This window comes from Neophocaena asiaeorientalis, unplaced genomic scaffold (genome assembly GCF_003031525.2).
Source record: "Neophocaena asiaeorientalis asiaeorientalis breed wild unplaced genomic scaffold, Neophocaena_asiaeorientalis_V1.1 scaffold398, whole genome shotgun sequence".
In the NCBI taxonomy this organism is placed as follows: domain Eukaryota; kingdom Metazoa; phylum Chordata; class Mammalia; order Artiodactyla; family Phocoenidae; genus Neophocaena; species Neophocaena asiaeorientalis.
Window position 1 is genome coordinate 603437 of NW_020173416.1, and position 19728 is coordinate 623164.

The 19728-nt window shown below is 41.8% G+C and overlaps 1 protein-coding gene across 2 annotated transcripts in view; it reads right to left on the reverse strand.

Annotated features, from left to right (window-relative positions):
- The window catches only part of NBAS (NBAS subunit of NRZ tethering complex), a 332635-nt gene that overhangs the window by 119120 nt on the left and 193787 nt on the right, over positions 1–19728 (reverse strand). For both annotated transcript variants that reach the window (XM_024747243.1, XM_024747242.1), the window contains 2 exons: positions 7120–7196; positions 6594–6731 (listed from right to left, as the gene is read on the reverse strand). In XM_024747243.1, the coding sequence (XP_024603011.1) occupies positions 6594–6731; positions 7120–7196 (215 nt within the window). The remainder of the gene's footprint in view (positions 1–6593; positions 6732–7119; positions 7197–19728) is intronic.

Consider the following 19728-nt stretch of genomic DNA (forward strand, 5'->3'; position numbering starts at 1 on the left):
AAAAAAAAAAAAAAAAAAGTGTAGAGTGTTAAATTACTCTAATTTTTTCCCCCAAATTTGGCAATGCAGTTCTTCTATGGGGTGAAATAAATGCGATTTCTTTAAAGAATATGGTCAAGTCCCTGTAAAAACAAAATGCACATAAATATTTATGACACCAAAATGCTGGATAACTTCATCTACTACTTACTAGAAGAGGTAATAAATCCATTCAGGCTTAATAGTCTCCATTTCTTGGTAATATTGTTTGGAAAGTTTTGAACAGGTGGTATGTTTCCCCTCTAGGGTTGTTATTTGCTTGAAATAATTTTCTACTTGGCATATTCAATTAGTAGCTTAAGAAAACACATTTTAGAAATAGTTTACCATAAAGTTTTGAATTTCATCCCCTGCTGGGTTTGCTTCTCTAGCATATAAAACTAAAAGACACGTTTCCATTTTTAACTGATTTTATTTTCTGAAACTTTTTAAAAAGAATGATAGAGAAATCACAATTCAAGATGCATTTACGTGGGGAGGGATAAACTAGGAGTTTGGGATTAGCAGAAACAAACTACTATATATAAAATGATAAACAACAAGGTCCTACTGTATAGCACAGGGAACTATATTCAGTATCTTGTAATAACCTATGATGGAAAAGAATATGAACAAGAATATTTACGTATGTGTATGTATGTATGTATAACCGAATCACGTTGTGTACACCAGAAACTAACACAACACTGTAAATTAACTATACTTCAATCTTTAAAAAAAGATGCATTTACAATAATTACAAAGGTAAGATATAAATGAAAAGAATCAAGGTACAGAAAAATGTGTATAGTTTACTCATATTTGCATAAAAAGTTATTATATAAATACGCATATCCATAAACTATTTCTGGAAGTAGACAAAAGGGAAATACTTTTTGTTTTATCCTATTTTCATCATTTGAGGTTTTTGTCATGTGTGCATTAACATAAAGAGTTAATTAGGACAAATACTAGAAGAGAAAATTCTCTGCGAGTGACCATTTGCCAATCATCATTACAGGTCTCTAAAAAGAAACATGAACGCCCAGTGGGCTGCTTCAAAGCTCATCCAGGTTTGCTGCCGGATGTGGCAGACTCGGGATGTGCTTCCCGTCAAGATGCACATGCTTTGTATCAGAAATAACACCACAAATTATATCAGTACTTTTATTCAAACCTAGCAATCTACCTAAGTTATCATTCTAGCAGCTCAGAACTACAGGGGGCGGGAAGAGAAAATGTGAAAATAGGAACCAGCTGGACTGACGGTCAAGCGGAAGCTAAGCTTCACAGCGTGGTATTATATGCGGACAACAAACTGAAACCACTTTGATTTCAGTTTCCGGGATGATTCGTCAGGAGTCTGTCATATCTAATTCCAAACCCGGCAGTGCCGTTTTATACAGGGGGAGATGCTGAAAAGACTCAAATAATGAGTCATTAGGTAGTCAATGGACAACGCAAACATACTTAAAACATCCAGCTAACGTGCCCATCCATGAGGGGTCAGGGCTCGAAACTGTAAAAACTGAAGGTTGTCCGAATCACAGCAGCTGGAATGATTCCTCAACTTATTCACAGGCCAATAAACAGTCACTGAGTAACTGCAGTGGGTGAAGCTCTGGGGATTCCTGCCCTCAACAAGATTACCACGAGGCGAGAAGACAGACGTGCATCAGCTACCATAGCCTAAAAGAACCACTCCAGTGGGTGTCTGGAGGAGAGCCGTGAGAGACGGAAATTAACTATACTACAACTTTAAAAAAGGATGCATTTACGATAATTATAAAGGTAAGATATAAATGAAAAAAAATTATTTCAGGCCGGTATCTGCTGAGGCAGCAGAGAAGACTTCACACAGGAGGCTCTTCTGAGCTCAGACTTACCTGTTGATAGTGGGAAGAAGGAGGTATTTCAGGCAGGAGAATTACGTCTGCACAGGCAGACGTGTGGGAATGGATGTTAAATTAAGAGAAATATACATTCTGAACAGCATAGACCTCAAACGAGCTAGTGTCAGGATCATGGCTGCCGGGGTGAGGAACAGCCGCCAGTCCTCTGAGGGGCTTCCCTGTCACACAGAGGAGGAGAGATTTTAGCCGGTAGCCATCGCAGAGTACGTGAAAACATCCTCCTGGGAATGACCCGTTAGGAACTGTGGGCCAGAGATCACTCAGGTCCGAAACACAGTGACACACTGCTTCCGACACAAAGCTAGGGGGGCAGCACATCCAAGTAAAAGGCAGGTAAAGACTGGGGTCAGGAGCTCTAAGTGACAGGTGTCACCTTCTCCCAGAGCAACCCTGAGCAAGTAACCGCATTTCTCCGTGTCTTACTTTCTGCAACATGAGACTGCTCGACAGATCAAGCGGGAAGGAATGTGAAAGGTACTAAGACAGCCAAAGCCTTCCCAGGGTTAGTCTGACCTTCCTACTGACCCCTGACAACTCTCGTTCACAAGCCCCCACGAAGTCTGCTACTGTCACACCCAACCTGACACCTTCCCAGCCAGAGAGAAGAGACCCCATCCGGTCACAGTGAAGTCTGGTCATAGACTCTATTTCTATGCTTTTCCTCTGCAGTCAGGCAATGCTTCCGAGCCTTGAATTTTATAGCGTGACATTTTAATACTTTCTTAAATATTTTGTGAAAAAACACAGCACATATGATGGGACAGGGATACCTCAATTCATCTGTTAACAGATTCCACCCCTCGATCTGGAACGTTCTTCCCCTCCATCTTTCTGGTGCTATGCTCGTCCTTTCCGTTACTCAATTGAGGTCTTTCCTGAGCCTGTTTAAATCGTATTCTACACACACAGTCCTTAACTTTCTTCTTGTTTTCAAAGCTCTTATCACAATCTAATAAAGTATACATTTTATTTACTTATTTTGTTTATGGTGCTCCTTCCTCAGTGGAATGTAAATCTGAAAAGGGCAATGGTTTTTACATATACTTTGCTCACGACTCTCTCCCCAGGATCTAGAATACTCCCTGGCGTAAGTAGTCATCTGACAAATACACACACATAATTCAATTATTTCATATGTACTGAAGAATTATTAATTTTCAGTAATCCACCCAGGGAACATTTGTTTACTACCCTTGATATGTCAGGTCCTGCTCTAAGCAATGAGGAAAACAATAAATACAACACAGACACTGGTCTCAAACAGCTCATTTTCTAGTGAGATGGAAGTAGATAAATTCAAAGTAGTAGAGTATAAACGTTATGAGGTAAGTAAAGGGCAGTAAAAACGTGCATAGAGGAGCACCCAACACAGCGTGGGAGCACGACAGAATGGTGGCAGGTGGTAGGAACCATGCCTTGGTGAGGTAAGACCTGAACCAAGTGCTAAGCAAAGAAATGCTGGGGAAACATTATAGGCAAAAGAGTACAACATACTGAATGCAAAGAAGAGAGGATACGCGGGCTGGCTGAGAAATTTAAGCAGCTTGGTACGGCTGGAGTGAAGGAACATGAAGTCGCAGAAACAGACAGAGGCCAGACCACCTGCTAGGGCAACAGGAAATCACTGAAGGATTGTAGACTCAAGGGAGGATGACCAGACCTCCATTTTGCAAAGACTTCTCAGACAGATGCTTGGAAAAAGATGCAAACGCAACAAAAAGGAAGAGACAATGATGTTTGATTGCATTGCACCCTTCAGACTAACAACCAAATACTTTCCACAGAGTTGCCAAGAAGTCTCTGGAGAATTAGCTGGCTTGTGACCTAGCCGTGTGCCATCTTAACGCTATCAGAGGGCACATGTTTCTCTGTGGAGCAGCTGAGGAGTTAGAAATCATGTGTTGAGGCATCACCACTGGGCCACGTGAGCCTTGCTGGCTTCTGTTTGCCCTAGGCTTTAATGCTGCTTCCCGAAGCAATGACCCTGACCAGCAGCTGCCTTACACTACTGGGCCCAGAAAGGGAACGGCTACAGGTGTCAGGAACCACGTCACGGGGTGGGTGAGTATTCCAACAACCAGGAATCTGAGGCCAAGGCCTAGGGTGAGGCACGAGACCTCCAAGGGACATCTTCAAGGGAAAGAACAGTTTGACAGGAAAGCGGTGACAGGAACAAGACCAAGAGCTAAAGGGCAGCGATGGTGGGTTGATATAAGATGAAAGGAAGAAACGGAAATTGGTGTAAAGGGTAGAAAAGGGCAGGAATCAGGTTTCATCATTCTTCACACTATAACACCAGGCTCTACGTCCTTCACAGCTGGCAGTCAATCAATGCTGGGTCGATGAAAGGATGGGCAAAATATAAGACCTGAAAATAAAACACTCATACTTTCCGTTGGGAATACACAAGAAACCAAGATGGACACACCTTTACGTCTAACCCTCATCTTGCAGTGTTCTACTTCCTCTCTCTGCACGCTTTAGTCACAGAAATCTTAGGTGGGGTTTCTTACAGTGACTTCAGTATCTGAAGTAGGAAACAGTGACTGCCAGATATAAAGGCCAGGATGGAATTTACTGGTTTTCTCCTGCCTTACCTCTCTCAAAGACAGCTCAGGATTTGGGACTTACCTCTCTCAAAGACAGTTCAGGATTTGGGACTTACCTTTCTCAAAGACAGTTCAGGATTGGGGACTTACCTCTCTCAAAGACAGTTCAGGATTTGGGACTTTTAATTTTTGGTTCAAAGTAATTTACTATCGGGGAAAACAGGAAAAATACAGACTGCACTAGAACTTCCCTTCAAGAGGACTACTTTAAGCTTTTAGGTAATGAAACCGAAGATCAGGCCAAAATGGGGCTCTGCAGCCAGCTCTTTGGCTTCTGTCACAGTCTGGACATGTGGTCTGTCTGGCGAGGGTTTCCAGTCCTCTCACCTGCAGCTCCTCTAATCCACCTTTACGTAACTGTCTCTCATGGATTTATGGTAAGTGGTGAGTTCACTGAGGTCAGACAGCCATAATCACCTTCTCATCTCAAGACTCGCTCAGAGGCCGTGGCACACATAAGGTGCTCGGGGCGGCGTTTAGGGCTAGACCAGCTGACCAAGTGGCCCTTCAATCCTCTGTATTCATGAAAGGTGGAACACAGCGTTGGGCATGCAGTGTGACCTTAATATAGATTACACACATGGAAATAGTACATACTACATGGGAGTCCTGAGCCAATTATCCAGCACTTGTGTATGTACTACTGAAAAGATAAAGACATTTAAAAGCAGACACCAGCAAACGCCATGAATACTCTTTGCCAGCCAACCAACTGAATGGAATAAGAAAGACATTAAGTAAGTACACTGCTCCAGAAATAAACCTGCCACACTTCCACCTATTTAACCACTTCTTGCCCTCAGTTTATAACACAGTAGGTCAATTCCTTATTTCACATAAAAACATACCTGTGATATAAAAGCAAAACAAAGGAAAATTACTAGAGTATAGGATAAAAGTACTGCACAAAGCAGCAGTAGCTACTGAAAACAAAAAAATAAATTCAAAATTTCCAAAATAAAGTAATATATCAACTGGATAAAAAAAAAAGAAGCAGCCCTTTTCTTGGCCAATTTCCTCCTAATATACCTATTCCTGAGAACAATACCCACTGACATTGATGATGCCCTTGGGAGAGTAACCTGCGTGGCACAGGGTTCCCCCACCCACCTTCCTCTTTTTAAATAAAAACTGATGAATGAAAGCCATAGATTTTGCCACGAATGGAATGTTTTCACATACTTAAAGGTTCTTAGATATGTTTTGGATGGCAGAGGCAGCTAGAACTTTGATACTCATGTGAAATTATTTCTTTATAGTCTACTTTGGGTCGGAGAGGAAGAATTCTGCCTCAGTAAAAACTGAAGCTTGGATTCGTACACAGAGTGGATTTGGAAGTCTGATCTATTTGCTTACCTACTCTTAAAGTGGTAATTCTCTTAAAATGTCCAGTATAAAAAGGAAATAATTTCCAAACGCTGATGATTAAAGGTGGTGTATACAAGTAAACCTAGAGGGCTTCCATTTTCCAGCGGCATCTGGAACACTTCCGTGTCCACAAAAGAAGGCACGTGTAACTTGAGGCCACGTTTAGGTGCTCTAACTCAGAAATTAATAATAAAGTTAAATAAAAGTGTCAGAAGCTTGGTGGCAAGTAGGCATAGTGTGCCTCAACATTTCATCTGCATAATTACTACTCTCATATCTCTCTGGCTTAAAAATAAATAAAAGTGCAGCGCTGTTCAAAGAACTACATTGCCTGCTGTCCTAAATTAGACAAAGCCATCTTCCTCTTGAGAAGTGAGTTAAAAAGCTAACTCTCCATTTCTCCCCTCCTTTAGCCTTTCCTAAGAACGCTGTAATATAAAATAAATGACAGAAGAGTTAGGGGATGAACCAGCATTCACAATAAATATTAGAAACTCTACTTCTTATTAATTCCTGGAAAAGCAACTACGTACAACACAGAAAAGGCAAAGGCTGTCAGCCACTGGGAATACAAAGCACTCTGAATACAAAGTGCATCAGTCCCTCCAAAGAGGTAAACGTGTTTTAACTACTTTAGAAAAGCTTAACCCTGCTCAATAACAAGGTGGAAACCATGAGGACTCACCCTGTAAAGAGGATGGCACTTGTCCCTGAAACACGGAGCCAACCGGGCGTAGATCTGTAGGCTATAGTAATAGGCTGCCAGCTGGAGAGAGAGAGCAGAGTGGGGCTGCTTTTCAAAGCACCTGTTAGCGTCTAACACCTAGGAAGGGAGCACGAGAGAAACAGCTCAGCTGAAAGGAAATTGGCACAACCGTCATAAACCATTACATTTCTAGTCCTTACTCTAGAATTTTGGTTCCAAGTTTCTATCATATCAACTAAAGCTCAAGCTCATCTTAATATGACTACATTAAATTTCAGAAGACATTATAAGGCAGATCCTACGCACATGAAAGTAGATTTTAAAATCAACATTTCAGCTAACATTGTAGAATTCACTTTCCGGATACTGACCACAGTCCTTCCATCTTGCAAGAACAACCAGAAGGAAGTGAAACATATAACAAACAATTTACTGGTGAAAACCCCCAGTAAAGGCTTAGCTTATTCATTTTTAAGTCCTTGTTTCTTGGAAAGGGTAAACTTACCTGCGGTAAGGCAAGGAGATAAGCAAGAGCCAGGGTCATATCATTTGGTAAAGCATCGCTCGCCAGCTCCAAGAGAACTGAATGTAGAAAACATATATATATATTGCATTATATTATTAGAGGATCCATGTGACATTCATAGTTACTAAGTGTCATGACTTTAGTCCTTTATGATGTCAACAGTAATTCGTTTCAGAGAACTCTTTAAGATCATTTATGAAAGTCTATTCAGCACCATAGAAATAACAGACTACATGAAACTATGTTAAATGATAACCTTGCCTCAACTCAAATTATGCTGTTTGTTACTTACACAAGAGAAAACCCAATTAGTGCAGCTACAAAGTCTAAGTGCAAATAGATCAGTGAGGATGGTTTCTGCCAGCTAATCTTTTGGTTTTCAAGACCCAGACCAAGCTATAAAATTCTGGATGTCAATGACAGCTACTGTAGAAAATGACCATCTGAGCATTAACGATGAGAGTAACAACACAGCTTTTTGTGAGTGCCGATTTAGGATAAATCTTCTGATTTTACTGCAATTACGATAAGTGGTTTTGTTCTTTCTCTTCACCACACTCCACACTCCAAAACCAGTCTCTTGCTTTGATTATAGAGCACCTTAAAATATCCCAACCATCTACAACTTTTCCACAAAAATTTTTATATAAGCAACGACCTATCAATGTCGTGGCTTTAATAAAGGAGAGAACACTGCCAATAACATCTGTGTTTATATCCATTTTTTTCCTTTTGCGGTATGCGGGCCTCTCACTGTTGTGGCCTCTCCCGTTGCGGAGCACAGGCTCCAGAAGCACAGGCTCCAGAAGCACAGGCTCAGCGGCCATGGCTCACGGGCCCAGCCGCTCCACGGCATGTGGGATCCTCCCGGACTGAGGCACGAACCCGCGTCCCCTGCATCGGCAGGCGGGCTCTCAACCACTGCGCCACCAGGGAAGCCCCATCCATTTTATACTAATAAGGAGGTATTCCATTTAGGGTCTCAAGTGACAAGTACCAGGTAGTCACTGTAATCACAATGTAAATCTTTTGTTTTTAAAGAACGGACTCTCCTAACCTTCACTAACGAAGGTAAACAGTATTTAAATAATTCAAAGTAAATATTTCACTTTGTAAATACACCATATAATTTTTTCCCAGGAGATTCACCTTCCTAATTGTGTCTTACTTGAACTAAAATTTAAAGCCATCCATATAATCTGAGCTCGGCTGACCACTGGAGCAGTGGGTGGGTGTGCGGTGAGAAGCCAGCTGCAAGCGGCTGGAGCGTCAGAGGCTGACCTAAAACTCAGCATGTCCTGCGCATGATCTATGGGGGAAGAAACTGAGCTTTCTCCACTGTGCCTCTGCAAAGAGTTCGCTAAATACTCACTTCCTCTGTGTTCTCCAAACCTCATAAACCAAGTTGGACCACCAGTCAGCCTCAGGCCTCCCAAGGAATTGTACTGTTCTAGAGATGTTTTCTGATCAAAAGCTACTCATTTCAAGGCCCATTTCCACATTCAGCCCTTCACTCAGTACCAATGAGAACTTTCTCTGAACCTAATATTGCTCTAAAATAAGAATCAGAGTTCCTGCCCTTTCAGAGTAAACACACCAAGACCAGAAAAAGTCTTCAAATAAATAATTTAAAACTACAACGCAAAGGGCCCAAATCAAATTTTATACAAACAAGTATGAGAGCAAAGAAGAGTTATAAAATCGCCGAATGTATTCTAGAACACTATCAAAACTGAAGGATGAAAGACTTAAGTTATACATTTTGGACAACAGAAGATGAAAGAAGAAAAAGCATGTAAGCGTAGTCTGCTGAAAACCCTGTACTTTTGAGAAAGATTTACTTAGAGTCTAGAAATTGCACACCATACAAACACACATAGAAACACACACACACAAGCCCAGGGCTGCCATTTTGGCTTATGTCTGCCTTATGTACTTTACCATTTAATACCTGCCCAGCTGTCCGCGGGACCTTTAATTTGGAGAAAAAACAAAATCCAATAGTTTCACATACTAATAATTCTTCCCTATTATTTTTCTTTCTTTGTTGCTTTTCTTATAAGGTGACCTACAACTGCAACCTTATTTAGTTTTTTTCCACCCCCGTTTTTATTTTCTTCAGGTACTTCCCTTCCTTATGCACAAAAGAGGCCAATTTTCAAACAAGTATATCTAAACCCACTCACCAAAAAACAGCCCTGTCTCTTCAGAGCTCAGGAGCCCTTATTTTAAGTGAGTGGCTGATGCTCCAGCTAGTAGAGGACCACCCCTCTCCCTCTCAGAGTTGTGGTTGGTTAGGACCAGTCTGAAGCCTGCCTGGGAAAATCAGTCCCATGACTGACTATCTTCCCGTCAGACTTTTCTTTTTTTTTTTCTTTTTAAATCCTGTCATCAACTCAATCTTTCACTCCATTTAATGTGCATTTGGTTATTTCCAAAAACCAAAGCACCCTCAAGGGATAAAAAAATATGGTACCACTGAAGATATTCCTAAGCATATGCTACAGACCCTGAAGGAAATTCCAAAAGGAAAACAACCCAACAAAAAACAAAAACAACAAAAAAGAGCCATGACAGCATGGTTGGAACAAATGCATAGTTCCCAGAAGATACCTTTGAGAGAGAGAATCTCCATCTGAATACGTAAGTTCCAGTAGGTTTATTTTTTAAATAGTTACATTAATTCACAGATACAACTCACAAGATGCTCACTAGCATTTCTTGAACATATATCACTGAATACAAAGCTTTCAGCAGGCAAAAGAGAAAAGAAATAGTTAATTTCCATGAGCTAAAAGTAATGACAAAAATCACCCTCAGAGGAGTCCAAAGAATCATCACTGTTAATTTTCACCAAGCAGTGAAAATAATCACTTTGAAATACAAATATTTGCTCCAAGTGAATAATAGCCACATGGGTTTTATTTCATATATACAAATGTGTACATCATTTCAAACTTTTCTGCATTTTATAATGCTTTGACACTGGGGGGTCTTGACGATCCTGGTGAGACTGCCCTCCCAGGGCTAGCTAGTCAATTGGCAGGTAGAGCAGACAGTTTCCCGGTGAGCATGCCTTTGATCTACAGGCCAACCAGTTCAGAGCCAACTGTCTGAACCACCCCCTCTCTCTCTGGCTTTTACACTACAGAGGCAATACTACCTCGCCCTGATCACCTCAGGGCCAGGTGCCAGTCAGCCAGAGACCATCCCATAGCCCAGAGTCCACCAGGTTATTCAAATTCTCCATTGTAAGCTTGCTCAAGCGTGCCTACCACACCTCTCCTGTTCCTTCCCACGAAAACCCATACTCTGGCCTCATGCCTTCTGCCTCCAGGTGACCTGAGTGCCTCCCCATGTGGCCCAGGTGGCTTGCTGTGTCTTCTGTTTCTAGGGATTGGTGAGTATAAACTTCTTCCTTCATGACAATCATTTTCATGTCTGGGTGTCTGCCCACACCTGAATAAAACCAGACTCTGGGTACATTTCAGAGCAACAAGTAAAACATCTATAAATGTACAATGAATCCCTGGTGAACAAAATCAGGCAGAATGATACAGCAGGAGGGAAACCATCTTCAGAACCAGAAAGTTACGGGATCAAAGCTAAGACCCACCACTGACTTACTGCACAAGTTTTTCCAATTGATCATCCTGTACCCAGTAACTCTCATATTTCTAAAAATAGTACACTATTCTCCCAGTGAGACACAGAAAACCCCAGAGTCATCTTGGACTTTACTCTCTTCTCCGCTCCCAACATTCAGGTAGTCATCAAGTCCTGCTGAATTATTTCTAAAGAACTGTTTCACACATACTTTCTATTTTCACTGCCACAAACTCTAGATTGTCAGTGTTCAAAACCTGGACTCTTTCAATAACCCCCCAACTTTACCTGATGCCTTCAGTCTTTCTCCTTCCAATCCATCCTTAAAATAGTAGTTTCATACTAATTTTATAGGAATGTTCATTAAGTACTGTGTAATCATGTCTCTCGCCAGCTGAAAACACACACACACACACACACACACACACACACACACACACACTCTCTCTCTCTCTCTCTCTCTCTCTCTCTCTCTCTCTCTCTCTCCTACCTTCAATGGTTTCCCATTCCCTAAAGAAGGAAAGCTAGATTTCTTATTTAGCACTCAAGGCCTTCATAAATATGGGCCAGCCATAACTTATGGTTTTAACTGATATTATCTCTACCCTATACCCCAGCCAAATTAATCTGACATTCAAATGACCTATAATGCAAACTCTCTATAAAGAAAGTGCTCATGCCATTCCTCTATATAACAATAATAACAGTTATTATTATCATAAAATGAAAATAACTATTTAAAAAAAAATCTGCTTTGATGAGCCAGATATGAGATAGATGCTTCGTATAAATTAGCTCTAAGTGCCACAAAAAGCTCTGCAAAGAATGCAGTATTAACTTGTTTTTACATAGGCTTGGAAAGCTATGTAAATCACCTAAACTCAGAAAGGCAGTTAATCTGTAAAGACAGTGTTATGAACCAAATATTTGTGATTCCCCCAAATTTATATGTTGAAGCCCCAGCCCTCAACATGAGGGTATTTGGAGATGGGGCCTTTGGGAAGTAATTAGGGTTAGATGAGGTCATGAGGAGTGGGATCCTCATGATGGGGTTAGTGCCCTTATAAGAGGAGACATCAGAGTTCACTTGTAAACACTCTACTCTTTCTCCCCACTCCCTCCCTCCCCCGCCCCCCGTCCTGATGTAAAGACACAGTGAAAAGACAGCCATGTGCTAGCCAGGAAGAGATCACTACCAGAACCCAAAAACGCTGGCACCCTGATTTCCAGTCTCCAAACTGTGAGACTAAATTTCTGTTGTTTAAGCCACTTGGTCTATGGTATTTTGTTATGGCAGCCCAAGCTGACTAATACAGACAGGAAACAAGACATACAAAATTAGATATCTCTTCTTGTCAATATGTACCAGGCTGTCGACAATATTATGCTATTGCAAGCAATGAACATATGCCATATTTTTCATGCGTGTGAATTCATAGGATAAATTCCTAGAAGCAGAATTATTAGGTTAAACAATACCCGCAGCTGTAATTCTCATAGGTGTTGCCGAATTGCCACGTGTTTTTCAAATTCTCACTTTAAGCCAAGTCCTCACTGCAGCAACTCGACCAGGACTGCTACTTAGCTGGCACAGCTCACCCACGTGAACGTCCATTTGGCCCATTTCTCAAGAGGCTTCTTGACATCTATTTTAACTACACAAGATGAAGATCCCTTAAGGTTGGGGTAAGTCCAAAATCCACTCCACAGGGTAAGCCTTCACTCATATGAACTGACTCCTCGGGATTAACCCTAGGAGAAAGGCACCTGGCCTATTTCCCTTCTCTGGGGAGCTACGACTCAGACTTTTGCCCTACTGTCATAGGATGAACTCCAGCGAAATCCAGAATAATAAATTCTATTTAAATTCTTCTGTGATTGGGTTCTGTTACTGGTACAGTCCTTGTGCAGATGAAGACTATAAACTCTAGATAAAGCACAAAAGGCAAGTATCGGAAGGCACTGGAGAGGCACTGAAAGACAGAAACTGGAGGGTAGATGCCATTTGGAAAAATGACATGGCACCAGTGATTTCCCATTTTTACAGCTTCTATCCTGAGGGCAAGCTCCTGTCTGTTCCTTGCCAGGCAGGTAAAATTCGGAGAGAGAACCTGAAGTCTTAGAGAACCAGAGCCCAGAAAAACCACAACCGCTGACAAGTAAGAGAGGTCTGATAGTTTCTTATAAAACTAAACAAATCCATAATCTTTGGCCCAGCAAGTCTACCTTTAGATAGTTATCCCAGAGAAGTAAAAACACAGGTCCACAAAAACACTGTACAAGAGTTCACAGCAGCTTTTTCATAATAACCATCAACTGGAAAAAGCCTTCATGTCCCTTAACAGAAGAATGGGTAAACTGTGGTATATTCATACAATGGAATACTTCTCAGTCATTAAAAAACAAAAAAAGAGGGCTTCCTTGGTGGCGCAGTGGTTAAGAATCCGCCTGCCAATGCAGCGGACACAGGTTCGAGCCCTGGTCCGGGAAGATCCCACATGCTGCGGAGCAACTAAGCCCGTGCGCCACAACTACTGAGCCTGCGCTCTGGAGCCCACGAGCCACAACTACTGAGCCCATGAGCCACAACTACTGAAGCCCACGCACCTAGAGCCCGTGCTCCACAACAAGAGAAGCCACCACAATGAGAAGCCCGCGCACCGCAACAAAGAGTAGCCCCCGTTTGCCGCAACTAGAGAAAGCACTAGCGCAGCAACGAAGACCCAACACAGCCAAAAATAAATAAATAAGATAAATAAATTTTTAAGAAATCTTTGTAAAAAAACAAAAAAAGGGAAGAAAGGAAAAAAAAAAAACCTACTGATAGATGCAGATAAACCTCAAGTTTTACACAAAGAAGACATCCTGTATGATTCCACTGAATGAATTCTAGAACAGTCAAAACTAATCTACAGCGGGGAAAATCCAAACATTTGTCACCTGACTGGGAGTGTGGGGTGGGTGTTTTCAGGAAAGAGGCATCAACTTTCTGGGGTGAGAGAAATGTTCCGTATCTTTAGAGGAGTCAGGGTTACACAGGTGCTGCACTTGTCAAAACTCACCAACCTCACATCTACACTTAAGATTTTTGTATTTCATCGTCTGTAGATGTTATCTCACAAAAAAGTAAGAAATGCTGACTCTAGTTAAAGATATGCACAGTGCAGTGTCAAGGGGTGAACTGTAATGATGCCGACAACTTTGAAACACGTCAGCAAAGAAGCTGGATTTGGTGGATGGACTACAGCAAGTATAGTAAATGTTCGCTGGAGAATCTAGGTGGAAAAGTAGATGGGAGTTCGCTGTAGGATTTTCTCAACTTTTCTGTGCATTTGAAAATTCCCTTAATAAAATATTTGGGGAAGAAAAGAGAAAAAACTCCTCTCTGAAAACAGTGCCAAATGCTCAAGCTTCCCGTCACTATTTTTTTTCCCAAATGGGGTTTCCTGAAAGATCCTTGTAGACAAGTATACACATGCCTCGTCTCCAGCACTAAGGCAGCTGAGGTTCCGGCCACACAAAGCCCATGACCTCCCCACTGCTCCAAGACCAGAAAGACCACAATCACTGGCATCGGGTACACCACAGTCCCCTACGTCCCCAGGTTGGAAGAGAAGGGATCATACCTCTTCCCTAATCCTTAACACAACTGTTGAAGTCATCTTGTGACATCTTTTTTCTCCATAGCCAGATCACAGCTCATCAATCCCTACAACCCAGAACCCCTCCTGACTAATAACCGAAGTGTTGAAGGAAACTGACGGTGGAGGGACCAGTGGGGAAGGGAGTGGGGAGAGACACGATAACTGCCCACACTTCACACCACCCGAACTTTCCCAGCAGCCCTCACTGAGGCTCAATTATTCTTGCAAAGTGGAAATCAAGCCCCCACATACGGGAAGCTTCTCAGAGTTTGAATCTGTGAGCCATCTGATGCGACACAGGACAAAATTATCAATGAGGATCTGAAGTAGACCAGATCCCACGGGGTTTCACTGGGATCCACCAGATGTCAGGCTGGCCACAGACTGGGTCACAGTGATTTTACATTACCATTTAAGTTTTTTTTTTTCTTTTCCCCAAAAAAGGCCTGCCCTACATTTAGCAGTGTGTATGAATTTAATTTGCAGTGCTTATTCTCTAACCTTGAATACAATGCATTTTCTAAACAAGTTATACAGCCAAAATCAGATGAAATCTGCGTCTAAGCCTCCAAGCACTAATTCTCTGCAAAGGAAGCGCCTTTGGAAAGCACTCTACGATAAAGTTAATTCCAGAACTAAATTCACAGAGGAGGGCTGCCCATATTATTGATTTGGAAATCATTAGCCATTAAATCATTCATTTAGCTAAATAAATAATGATCAGTTTTCTTCAGCTAGTCTCCATAAAAACCTTTTCATCAACTTCATTAAAAAATCCTGAGAAGTCAGCTCATGTTGGGAAGTTTAACTTGTACCGTGACCTGCTTCTGAACCAAAGTCAGGAGTCCCATTTTTACGAGTTTTAATTTGGGTCATTTAACCTATATCATTCATCCAACCTGCTGACTTTCTGACAAATATTTGATATTATAAAATAGCCAGAGATATCTGTCTCAAATATATTAGCATTATCAAGAGAAATCAAACATGTTGATCATTTTGTAATACACAGGAGTATCAAATCACTATGCTGTATACCGGGAACTGACAGTGTTGTAGGTCAATTATACTTCAAAAACAAGCAAACTCATTGAAAAAGAGATCAGATTTGTGGCTACCAGAGGCAGTGGGTAGTGGGCCGGAGAACTGGATGAAACTAGTTTAAAAGCAGTACAAACTTCCCCTTCTAAATAAGTACTAGGAATGCAATGTACATGATTAATATAATCAACACTGCTGTATATTACATAGGAAGGTTTTTAAGAGGGTAAATCCTAAGAGCTCTCATCACAAGGAAAAATATTTTTTAAATTTTTCCTTTATTTCCTATCTATGTGAGATGGCGAGCGTTCACTAAACTTATTTTGATAAGCATTTCATGACGCATATAAGTCAGATCATTACGCTGTACACCTTAAATTCATTGTGCTGTATATGTCAATTATATTTCAATAAAACTGGAAGTGACACCACACATGTCAGGTTCATTCAACTCAGAATGCCATTTAACAGATGCAACAAAAGGCATGCAGGGAAGGGTATGGCCATAGTCTGTTGACTGACTTATTATAAATTTCAAGGGTTAGGAATAAATATCTAAATGTACTTTTTAAAAAAATGAGACGTCTAGTATTCTAATGTATCAGACCTATAAGATCACATTTTATTTGTACCTACTTTATAACAGTCACCTGTTTATCTGCAAAAAAAAGGAGATATCAAATGTGAGAGTTTATGAAAATGCTTCATAATTTCATAAACCCAAATGTAAATTAAAGGGACGATTTATATTAAAATCACCTCTATATTTAAAAAGTTCCATTCTTAATATACACAGTAGGTACTCTGAAATGTATTTCCTATTCAACATTAGAAAAAAATTTTTTTTAATATTTTAATGAACTTGGGTTCTTTCCCATGATGGGATATTAAAATCTGTCAAAAAGGACAATTTGAAGAAACACTGGGGCAGAAAGAAAATCCCTAAAATCCCACTAAAATCTCACAGACACTACAGTACTAAGAATAGAACACACATCTCTGGGAACTTGGATTCAGATTCACCAAAAGCATAGTCTCAATTCCTGTCCCAATAACTGTCATGCACGTACTGTACCTACTCTCATCATTGTGAAGAGACACTGATTTTGCACCTATCAGATAGAAAACCCTGGTAAAAGTGTTAGAAATAGATATAGCACTCAGGATACGACCCTTAAGCTGAAAAGACCAGACACAGACATAAAAGATACAGGTGGCTTTCTCCAGGCTGCCAGGAAGCAAGTGTGTCAGAGTTTGAAGAACAGACATATGACGGTTAGAAAGAATCTGTTATCTTTCGTGAAACATCCAAAGGGTCTTAACCATGGTTTCACAACTGAATTGCCTGAGGAACTGTAAAAGATATCTGATGTGTTTGGACCCCACTTCAGGGATTCTGAAATAAATGGCCTACATTGGATCCCAGGCTTCAGTATTCCTTAAAAATACCCTAAGTGATTTGAATGTGCAACCAGCACGGAGAGCTATGGCAGCAGGCCTTGAAAACAAGGTGAAATCATAATTGGATGGACTAAAGTACGAGATGACCAATGGCAAGGAAGTCAGCCAGGGCAGGACTAGCCGTTAGGAAAAGGTGCGCAGACGGGGCCCCATCATCACCACTAAAGAGCAACAATCCAGAGGTGGAACATACAGGCCGTTATGCTCACTGTACAGATAAGGAAACTGAATAATATTCTTCTGCTTGAAACCCCCACAGCATTCAGTAGCAGGTCCATTTAACATGTTTAACTCAGCACCCGCGTTCCTTCCAGCCAACTGCTGCCTCATTCTTCACTGGCTGCCCACACTGTCTCTCCTCTCCGGGTACTACAGTAACACACAAATCCCTGAAAAATCATGATGCCTATCTTCTTTGCTTCTGTGCATCTTCTTCCCTCTACCGAAAATATCCCCCTTCTGCCTCTCCTAACACATCTCCCTCACAAATTCCCCCCTTTTTCATGTACTATACTCTTATTCATCCTTCAAAACTCAGGTCAAATACCACCCGCTCCAGGAAGCCTCTTCACACGCCCTCTTCACTCAGCGGTCATACGTCTGTCATCCCAATGCCTCTTGTGTTTGCCTGTCTTAGTGCTTACACATAAATTTGTCTCCTCACTTGACTGCAAGCCCACTGAAGATAAAAATAGTGTCTTCGGGCTTCCCTGGTGGCGCGGTGGTTGAGAGTCCGCCTGCCGATGCAGGGGACACAGGTTCGTGCCCCGGTCCGGGAAGATCCCACATGCCGCGAAGATGCTGGGCCCGTGAGCCATGGCCGCTGAGCCTGAGCTCCGCAACGGGAGAGGCCACAACAGTGAGAGGCCCGCATACCGCCAAAAGAAACAAAAATGTGTCTCCTTCAACTTTGTATTCCAAGTACAAGGACAGTAACTGGCACACAGGTGGCTCAAGGACCATTGCTTCAATGAGTAATGTACACATGGTGAGAAAGGGAACCGGAGGGGATCCGATTCATCATTAAGTGTGTTACCCCCAATCCACACAGCTCCTCCAGAAAATCTCTATCTGCTTCATGTTTCGAGATCATTTTGACACCTCATCATTCAGTTACCAACTACAGCAGAGATGATCAAGTACTGCAAGAACCCTATGAAAAGGGGAGACAAGGCTTCCCTGGTGGCGCAGTGGTTGAGAGTCCGCCTGCCAATGCAGGGGACACGGGTTCGTGCCCCGGTCTGGGAAGATCCCACATGCCGCGGAGCGGCTGGGCCCGTGAGCCATGGCCGCTGAGCCTGCGCGTCCGGAGCCTGTGCTCCGCAACGGGAGAGGCCACGACAGTGAGAGGCCCGCATACCGCAAAAAAAAAAAAAAAAAAAAAAAAAGGGGAGACAGACTAACCCAGAAATCTGTGCTCCACCAGGGCCTTATGCTCAACTACTCTCTACCTCTCTCCAAAAACAGGTCGGGAAAATAGCAGAAGCCTTAGTAAACTGAGAAATCAGTGTGAGAGGGCCTACTTAAGGAGGCAGCCATCTTTCAAACCTTTAGCATGTGATTCCATTCTTTTGCCTTTTTGTAAGGCATACCTTCTGTATGAGAGGTACGCAAATTCACACATATATGTCATAAGCTAAATCCTAAATTAAGATATTACATGAGTCAATGTTTCCAAATTCCAGTTATTATTTCAGTCCTTTATTATGCCAATTAACAGATGATAGATACTTCCATGTCTAACCGAGTAATTTCTTAGGGTCTTAGATTTTATCTGTGTAAGCTATCCCAATAATCAATCATAATTTAACCCATGAATAACTAGAGACAATGTTTTTTATAAAAAAGAAGTAATAAATAATAATTAAAAGGGGAAACAGCAATGCAACTATACTCTTCATATATGTTCAATATCATTTGTAAGACGTCATGAATTTAATAATAGCTTTTCGGAGAAAAAAAAGAAACATAAACGTACTCGTCAGCTGTGACTTGTACCCTGATTTCAGAAACGATAAGAGACAGAAAAACTATAGATGATCACATGCATCTCAGAACTGAAGAAAAATGGTATGCCTTGTGAAAACCTCCAGTATCCAGGCTCTGCGCAGTGGACAGGGAAATGGTATTTGCTTCCTCTCTTCCCAACTGCATATAAATATTGATTGAAAGAATGATCTAAAAATAAGTTATAGGGGCTTCCCTGGTGGCGCAGCGGTTGAGAGTCCGCCTGCCGATGCAGGGGACGCAGGTTCGTGCCCCGGTCCGGGAGGATCCCACATGCCGCAGAGCGGCTAGGCCTGTGAGCCACGGCCGCTGAGCCTGTGCGTCTGGAGCCTGTGCTCCGCAACGGGAAAGGCCACAACAGTGAGAGGCCCGCGTACCACAAAAATAAATAAATAAATAAAATTAAAAAATAAGCTATAGCATCAGGTTTCTGGGAACATGGCAGTTCTATTCCCCACACACATTTCCCCAAGTTTTATTCCACACAGCAATGTGCTCCATTAAGAGACAGCATCGTCCAGGCTCACTGGCAGTTAGGTGTAGCCAGCAATAGGTATAAGTGGAAGTCCTGGACAGGACTGCCAAGAAAACTGTTTTTCCCACCCCACTTTCCTCCTTACTGATGCCTGGAATATAGACAAGTTAGCTCGAGCCCCAGTAGCCTTTAAATCCTGAGGTACCCACTAAGGATGGTAGAGCAGAGAGAGAGGGAAAATTGAAAAAAAACCAAAAAAAGTCAAGACAATTACCCTGGAACCTTGAAAAGAAGGAGGCTAAAGAGGAAAAAAGTACAAATGGCAAGTTGTCTTTGGTAAACTTGCATACATTT